At 48.2% G+C, this 9,016-nt stretch overlaps 1 protein-coding gene across 2 annotated transcripts in view; it reads left to right on the top strand.

Annotated features, from left to right (window-relative positions):
• Nucleotide 1: 1 nt before the first annotated feature.
• The window catches only part of PTPRG (protein tyrosine phosphatase, receptor type, G), a 782,288-nt gene continuing 773,273 nt past the window's right edge, over nt 2-9,016 (top strand). Inside the window, exon 1 of one of the 2 annotated variants that reach the window (XM_011947202.1) lies at nt 2-215. In XM_011947202.1, the coding sequence (XP_011802592.1) occupies nt 131-215 (85 nt within the window). In that variant the 5' untranslated portion in view covers nt 2-130. The remainder of the gene's footprint in view (nt 216-9,016) is intronic. The other variant, XM_011947201.1, reaches the window with a different exon arrangement.

Genomic DNA, 9,016 nt, shown 5'->3' with positions numbered 1-9,016 from the left:
GAGCGCGGGGGGCCCGTGGAGCGGGCGAGCCGGGGAAGCGCCCCGGCTTAGCGGAGGCTTGCACGGAGGCAAGAACTTATTCAACAAGTTTATCACCCTGCTTTCCTCTTTTCGATGTGCGTTTTCGGACATGCGGAGGTTACTGGAACCGTGTTGGTGGATTTTGTTCCTGAAAATCACCAGTTCCGTGCTCCATTATGTCGTGTGCTTCCCCGGTGAGTGCCGGCCGCCGAGGGGACGCGGCCCCGGCCGGCGCGCGTTGGGGATGCAGAGTTGTCGCCCGGGCGCGGAGCTCCGGCGCCCGTCCGGGAGACCCTGGAGAGGGTGGAGGGTGGCCCGGCGCCCGGGGAGTAGAGAAGGATCTGCTCCGCTGGCTTGGGCGCTGTTTAGGGAGGCTGGCTGGTGGTCGAGGAAGGTGGAGGCAGGGGCCGGCCGGGGAGGGGCTGGGGGACGCGGGGATCTGCTCCCGTTCCGTTTCGGGGGGCCTGGGGAACTGGAATCGGGAGAAAGGGGTACTTGCTTTGCTGACTCGTCGCCGATCGGGAGAATTGGAGTTGTGGGGCGGTTGGGGAGACTGAGGCCATGGAAAGGATGCTTCTGTGGGTTTGGGGGGCCCGGGATGAGCCCCCTCGCTCCGGCGGGTATTGAAGGAGCTCAGCAGGTGGGGGTTTGCTTTGCTGTTCTCCACCCCTTTGGGAAGGCTAGGTTTCGGGGAATGGAAGTCGGAGGCTGGCCGCGGAGCACTGAGGATGTGGGGAGCAGCCTGCGTTCTAGGGTCGGGGACGCCCTCCCCCGTTCTGGGGGCTGGGGCGCGGGCAGCCCTTCGGTGCCGGCGTGAGGCAGCCTCCTTGGGTGCAGTGAGAGGGCAGGGCGCAGGCGGCTAGGCGAGATCCGTATCTCCCCTAGCCCCGACCGTGGCCCCTTTCCTCCACTGCTCTGCTCGACTGGATTGCCGGGGTCTGGACTCGGGGAGGGGGCGGGGGCGGGTCGGTGGCCGGGTTGCCGTTCGCGCCTGGGCGGATTTTTTCCTGTCTCGCGCGTCTTGCCTACCTTCATCTTTGCCCTTTTGCAGGCTGTTCGCGGCTGGCAGACCCAGAGCCGCCCCTTTCTGGCCAGGTTAAGACAGGAACAATATTGCCCATTGATAACGAGAATAAATCACCGCACGTAACGGTGTGAGGCTCGGCGACCCTCCACTTCCAGCCCTCAGCTAGCAAGCCCCCCTCTTCTCTCCTCTGGGGAGGGCAGAGGCCAGCTGCCTCCTTCTCCTCTCTGGCAGGTCCCCTGGGCAGCAGCCCCGAACTCCCTCGTAGCTGTCCTGCTCCCTCTCTGGGGGTGGAGGCCAAGTCCTGCCCTAGCCCGGGGAAGGTCTGGAAGAAAGGGGGCGATTCGCTTTTTATCCCTCGCTCCCCTCAGGACAGAGAATTCCCCGTTTTTCTGTCCTCTCATTCGTCAGCTCCTGGATACCCGGAGGTGGAGGTTATCTGAATCAAGAAAAAGAAGAATGTGCCTCGAGGTCTCCGCTCTGCTCGGTTACAGCCGCCTGTCCCCGGGCGGCTGGAGCGCCCGTTTTTGGTGCAGCGGGTCCCTTAGTCCCGTCGTGCGCCGTGGAGCAGGGCGCGGGAGCCCTCGTCACTCTCGGGGATCCCTCTCGGGCGACTGGCAGCGAATGCCCCCTTTGCAGATTCGGGGATGGCCTCGAGGGGCAGAAAGGCAAAGCACCGTCTTGTCTTCTGCACCCTCTTTTCTCTCTGCGCATCCTCCTGCCTGCGGAGCGGCACGGAGCTCCAGCCCAGAAACGCAGCTCGGAGGCCGAGCGAGGACGTGCGTCCACACTCACCCTGGGGCCTGGGGTTTGCCCACTGGAGTCCTCCCTCTACGGTAGTGTAGGCCATGGGGACATCCCCCCCTTGTAAACAACTGCCTTCATTCACTTAAAGACTACTGCTCACTATTTGGGTTAATCATCTCCCCCTTCTAGTCTCCCCTGCTTTACCACGGACTTGCCGGCTGAGCGGGCTCAGGTGCACACAGGGGTTGAGCTTTGTGAGGGCCACTCTTTAATGGGTGCAGTGGGAGGCCGTGGAGGACAGACTTGCAAATTAGAGGAATTTCCAATTCCACTTCTGGCCTTGCGCTCGGGGATGCAGTCAGTGGGCTGACCGTGGTTTTCTTTTCCCTGGTGTTTGAGGAAGCTTGAGATCCAAAATGAGACTGCCAGGGAGCGTGCCTTCGTGGGGCTTGGACCATTTTCGTCTTCTCATTTTCTTTTCGCGCCCACGCTGCGAGGTAAATAGCCCCTTTCCTGGTCCGGGAGCCGAGGGGTGTCGGAAAGGGAAAGGACAGTGGTGGGAGGCGCAGGGAAGAGGGCGGTTTGGTTTGGAGAAGTGCAGCGCGAGAGAGGGAGCAGCAGGCTTTGGAGCACTGCAAAGTTAAAAAATATCAGAGCTTGGGGAGACGCTGGCTTTCCGTTTTCCGAGGTTGCCGCGGCGCCGCTGGACCTCAGGGGGCGCCCCCGAGCCACTGGTGGGGCTCCTGCCACCTCCACACTGGTCGGCCTCGGCCACTTCCACGCTGCAGGGATGAGGAGCGCGTGCCCGGGTTCCGAGGCTGTGGGGCTGCTGACGCGCCTTGGCGTGAGGAGGCGGCCTCCGCCTGGCGTTGCTGCTCCGGTCTTTCTCGAAACCCGGTGGGGGCTGGAGTTCGTCTTGGGACCCCCACTTCTTGCCTGCTATAACCTCGAAAGCCCTTATCTGTTTGACACGAGGGATAAAAATGCTTCTGTTTTGGAGTAGGGTCCTCCTTATGAGGTCTTAGCCAAAATCCTTTGTTACTTAGTATTTTTGTTTGTTTTCCTCTCAGAATCATAACTCAGCATAACTCTTCAGTTGCATTTGAGTTTTCAGCTCCTGTTTAGGATGTACGGGTTAGCTGTAGTTTGGGCAGGGTTTTGGAAACACAGCCCTGGCATGAGCTTTTTCCCAGTGGATTGGAAACAGTGGATTTTAGTCTTTGAACAGCAGTGTGGCAGGTTTGGGATCCATTCAGCGTTAATAATGCTTCAAGTGATCCTTTCCAAGTGCAAAGCCAAGAGTGTTACCAAACATGATATTAGGCATATTATGTTCCTATATATCTTTATAAAGCACTGCAGAACTATTTACAAAAATAGCGAAATATAATGGATCCCCCACCCAACTTCAACACTCGCACCTCAATCTTTCATGTCTTCCTCCCCAACATCTTATTATTTTAAAGCAAATCCTACCCATAGTTCATTCAAACTCTGATATATATCTCCAGTCACTGGGAATTTAATTGACTCTGACACAATATAAAATATGTTACTTGAGGGGGTTAACCTTTTATCTATTTTACGTTCTCAAGCTATTCAGCAGATTTTTTAAAATTGATTTTTGTCTTTCGGCCCTCAGAGTGAAACTCTGGTTTTGATATGTTTTGTATTGTAATTACATTACATCTAGGATGCTGTCATTGGAAACACTTCAGATGGATAAGCTCAGCTGTGTACCTTGGATGTGTCAGAATTGGAGGCTCCATGATTAACGTCGGGTGAATCATGAATCTCCCTCTGAGCTGTCTCTTCTTTTATTTGCATGTGCGGGCTTCAGTTCTGATGGGCATCCCTTATGGACTTAGGAAAAGGCAAAAGTAATATTTGGAAGTCAGCAATCTTTCTCTTTACAGGGTGTGAGATTGTACAGGGTTTTTTTTCCCTCTCCCTCATGTATCATGTTTGAAAATGAAGACTCTAAACTGGGTTCCTTTGACACAATTATGGAATAAAATCTTTGATGTTTCCTTCTAAACAGTGTTCACATCTGAGGGTTGATGGAGTTACAACGCTAATAAAGATAGGCATAAACAGGGCCTTTTGGAAATAGGGGAAGTTGCTGCTGTTGCTGGAAGAAGAAAGGTCATAGGAAAGATTGGCTGATGTGGGAAAAGTCACTACTCCATAGTGAAGCTTTGAGCATTTCCCCTTAATTATGGGTCTGTTTTCACTGAATAAAAGATTATGTTGTTGTTTACATGAAGCAATCCAGGGCATGCTGACGATTTAATGCAGCAAAACAAACAGCCGTTTCAGATTTGCCTTTCTATTCTAAACTGCTCCCAAGTTAGCAGAGTAGAATCAGTTATATACCTGTGTGCCGACTGAAAGTAATTTTCTTGGCATTCACCTGAGGATCACTTAAAATGCCCTAGAGTAGTTATTCGGGAGCCTCTCCTACTCCCTTGCCTCCCTTCCTTTTCCTGGAGACTTCTTTTCTTTTTTTAAGGTAGAGTCTCACTCTATCACCCACGCTGGAGTGTAGTAGTGAGATCCTAGCTCATTGCAACCTCTGCTTCCCAGGTTCAAGCGATTCTCCTGCCTCAGCCTCCTGAGTAGCTGGATCTACAGGCGTGTGCCACTATGCCCAGCTAATTTTTGTATTTTTGTAGAGACAGGGTTTCGCCATGTTGTCCGGGGTGGTCTTGAACTCCTGACCTCAGGTGCTCTGCCTACCTTGGCCTCCCAGAGTGCTGGGATTACATTTCTACTGGGCTGTTGCTTTAACACTTTGCTTTTACAGTGAAACGCTGTTTGTTCTTTTTAAATCTGGATTTCCATTCAGCATGTGGGACAATGAAATGCCATTTCTAGGCAGGATGAAGATTACAATATGTGTACATTCTGAATTAAGAGATTTAAACAGTTGTAATTAATACTGTCATCCTGGGTTACATTTCATGTGGTCACATTCCAGAACCCGGAGTTTATGAGAAAAATTTAGGGCATCTGAAGTTGCCTCTAAAGCACTGGATTCGTTTGCTTTGGTTCAAAGTTGACCTCTGTTAGATGTTGGGTGGTGGTCCCTGAAATTGTTTTTGGCTATATCCTGTTAAGAGAATAAAATGGGCTGTTTTATTAATATTATGGAAGCCAAGAAGTACACTGCTCCCCACCTTTAATTCTCCACCTGAGCTTGATCTAGGTTAAGCAGCCACTGATGAGGTAGAGGGGGTGGCTCAGGAGGGGCTGAGAAGAGCCTGCTCTGTGAGGGCTTCTTGTGGGATTTGGCAGTAGTCACTGAATTTGTCCCAGAATGAGGTTGCCTGTGCAAATGATTAAAAGATAAGGCTGGGCACCGTGGCTCACTCCTATAATCACAGTGCTTTAGGAGGCAGTAGGGTCGCTTGAGCCCAGGAGTTCGAGACCAGCCAGGGCAACGTAGGGAGACCCTGCCTTTACAAATAATAAAACACTGGATGCACTCTTTAGTCCCCACTACTTGGGAGACTAAGGTGGGAGGACTGCTTGAGCCCATGAGGTTGAGGCCGCAGTGTACTGTGATCATGCCACTGCACTCTAGCTTGAGTGAGACACAGTGAGACCCTGTCTCCAAAAAAAAAAAAAAAAAAAAAAAAACACAAAGTCCACGTTTGCCAGTCTGAGAAATGGGACCAACCATCTTGCTTGGAAATGAACTATATCCAGTACTAGGGCAACGTTCTGTGCACTTAAAAAATCAACTGTACTTGTGTAAAAAAGAGTTATCTGATACGGACTTTGCTTTGACTTATTTTTGCTATTGTGTTTATGTGGAGTTGTAACCAGCAAAATCAATAAAAAGGATAAGTATATTCCAGAAACCTGTATTTACTTCCTGTTGCTTTTCCCTACAATTTGCCTGTTGCAAATTTCTAAGAACTCAGGATTGTTAATGGCTCTTTAAAAAATGTCTTAAAGTAATATAGGTAAATTTCACTTTCAGGAAAGTCTGTGATGACTGAGATGTAGAACAGATAAATTTGTGGTTTACTCAGTTCGGAAAGGATTGTTAGGCGTAAGTGATGGCTGTGCAAGATTGCTTTAAGTAGCTAGAGGGCTTCTTGAGTGATTGTCCCCTCCCATTGGGACAACTATCATTGGAGGGACCATTTTACCTGGTATCATTTGTAGCAAGATATTTGGTGTTTTGACAGAAAAATATATTCTGTGTGAGATAGCTTGTTGGATCTATGCAGGCCCAAGGTTTTCATGATTGCAGCCCTTAATACAACTATTAAAAAATTTTTGTTTTTGGTCAGGTGCAGTGGCTCATGCCTGTAATCCCAGCACTTTGGGAGGCCGAGGCGGGCGGAACACGAGGTCAAGAGATCAAGACCATCCTGGCCAATATAGTGAAACCCTGTCTCTACTACAAATACAAAAATTAGCTGGGCGTGGTGGTGCGTACCTGTAGTCCCAGCTACTTGGGAGGCTGAGGCGGGAGAATCGCTTGAACCCAGGAGGTGGAGGTTGCAGTGAGTTGAGATGGCACTACTGCACTGCAGCCTGGGTGACAGAGCAAGACTCCGTCTCAAAAAAAAAGATTTGTTTTAAGTGCTTCCAGGGATAGGAAGAGGAATGACAGGTGATAAGGTTTCTATATGTGCCTGGTTTCTCTTTTGGAAACCTCCCAAATGGAATTGGGTTGTGTTTCACTTGTACTTGGGGTGGATGTGGGGAGGGAGGTCACTTATATATTGAGTGAAAACTTTGATGTGTGTCAGCCAGTTGATGAGAGTTAACCATACTGTTTTGTCAGCATGTAGCTGGAAGAAATCTTTTAGGAGCCTGGAACTTGTTAATGCTTTTTTATCTGTTTTCTAAACTAGGTGGCTATTGAGAGTTATACAGAATATAGCAAAGTAGGTAAGAATATGGCCTCTGGAGCCAGCCTGCCTCTGCCATTGCTAGCTGTGCTACCTTAGAAAAGTTACATACCCTCTCTGTGCCTAATTTTTTTCTTCCTCTGTGAAATGGGGTGGTGATAGCAGCCTGACTCCTAAAGTCTTTGTGAGGCTGGAATGAGAATGCATATAAGGACTTAGCGCATGGTAAATCGTAAGTGCTCAATAACCATTTTTTTAAATCAAAAGTTTTATAGGTTTATTTTTATAGAGACAGGGTCTCTCCCTGTGTTGCCCAGGCTGGTCTTAAACTCCTGACCTTGAGTGATCCTCCTACCTCAACTTCCGAAAGTGCTAGGATTACAGGCCTGAGCCATTGCTTGTGGCCACCGTTTTTATTTTATGTGTTCTTAAGAGATTTGGATAGGAGTGTATGGAAGGAGGATAGTGGAATTGAAAAGGACAATTGTATGTATAGACAACTTTTTAAAAAAATGGTGTAAACATATGTGATGGGTTTTTGTATCTGTCTTTGCTGTTGAGGGTGGGGAGGAATGGGGATCAGCATGAGGACATCCTATGTAAGATTACTAACAGGTTACATTTTGAGGTTTAAAGAAATGAGAAAGCTCTCAAGAAGTCTGAGATACCACCTTGCCTACATTGCAAAGGAGGTCTCTGCTTTCTCAGCTTAAAGTGGGAAAAATGCTTTCTGCGGGCTTAAAATGTGTCTGATGAATCTTCCAAATCCCTGTGTAGAAAGAATCGCCTGGTCCTGCATCCTGAGATGTTAATTCCTCTTCTCAGGCCTTATGGATGGTGTGGTAATGGAGGAAAATAGGTTACTCGTTACTGGGATTCACTTTGGCTCCACTGATGGGAAGCAAACAGTAGTTGGGTGTTTGCTTTTGTTTTACACTTGTGTAACACTTGAACACATTCATGTCCTGTCTCTATATTTTCTTTTCTTTTTTTTTTTTTTTTGAGATGGAGTCTCGCTCTGTCGCCCAGGCTGGAGTGCAGTAGCCGGATCTCAGCTCACTGCAAGCTCTGCCTCCCGGGTTTATGCCATTCTCCTGCCTCAGCCTCCCGAGTAGCTGGGACTACAGGCGCCCGCCACCTCGCCCGGCTAGTTTTTTGTATTTTTTAGTAGAGACGGGGTTTCACTATGTTAACCAGGATGATCTTCTGACCTCGTGATCCACTCGTCTTGGCCTCCCAAAGTGCTGGGATTACAGGCTTGAGCCACCACGCCCGGCCTGTCTCTATATTTTCATGGATTCAGAGCTACAGAGCATATGAGAGAGAACCAAACACTCATGCACACCTCGTGCCCTCTAATCTTTTCTTTTTTCTTTTTGCAGACTGAAATCAGCATGATATTTTTCTGGCCAAACAACAAAATGTGATTTTAAACTACTCAGTTTAGCTATTTTTGGGGAGTAGCAAAGTGACACAGTTGGCTGCTGAATTCTAGCAACTAAAAAAGAAAAAAATGAAAGCATAGTTCATGGAATATGTAACACTTCCATGTAAGAAAATAGGACAACTGGTCTTATTTTTGGGTCTGTGATACTATCTTTCTAAGTGAGTGCAGCAGGGTGTTGTATAATGCAGTGGATATACTTTTGAGGAATTCATGCTAGTTACACTATACATCTAAGAGGTATTTGAGTTATCATACCATTACTGCCTTATGAATCCTGCAGTGCACTTAGATCTGCTCATTAATTGGGAATGATTTGGGTAGGGGACACAGCCATAAGCTATTGACCAAGCATACAAGCATAGTCTAAATTAGTGAGGAAATATTACTGACTTTTTACGGTTGTCTCGAGAACTTTTTAAGAATTGTGAAAAGGATTTATTTACAAAGCAGTGGTTATTTATGAGTTCTACCTGTTTTTTAAAATGGCACTTTTCCAGAAGCGTTTCTCTCTAATAAGGGTGGAGGCTTATTAGCTCTGTCCGTGGGTAGCTAAGGGTGGTTACCCTTGGGTGGTTACCTAACATCTTGTTGAAGTGGGATTGGGTGGCGCTGGGGATCTGGGAGTTTCAGATATACATATCTCTTATTCAGAATCCACACCAAAACCCCAGAGACCTGGGTTGAAATTCTTAGTTCATTACAGCATTTACCTTGGGCAAATGGGCCTCACCCTTTTAATCTATAAAATGGGAATAATAATTATAATAGCCTACGCTTACCAGGCACATGTGATCTATGCCTCATACTTGAGTATTTTGTATGCTTTTAATCATCCCTGGAAGTGGAAACCGTGATTATTTCCACTGTAGGGTGAAGAAACTAAAGTTGAAGAAGGTAGGTCCAAGG

The sequence above is a fragment of the Colobus angolensis genome, unplaced genomic scaffold (genome assembly GCF_000951035.1).
Source record: "Colobus angolensis palliatus isolate OR3802 unplaced genomic scaffold, Cang.pa_1.0 Scaffold26, whole genome shotgun sequence".
NCBI lineage: Eukaryota > Metazoa > Chordata > Mammalia > Primates > Cercopithecidae > Colobus > Colobus angolensis.
The sequence above is the reverse complement of the archived record's forward strand: the minus strand, read 5'-3'. Positions and strand labels throughout refer to the sequence as shown.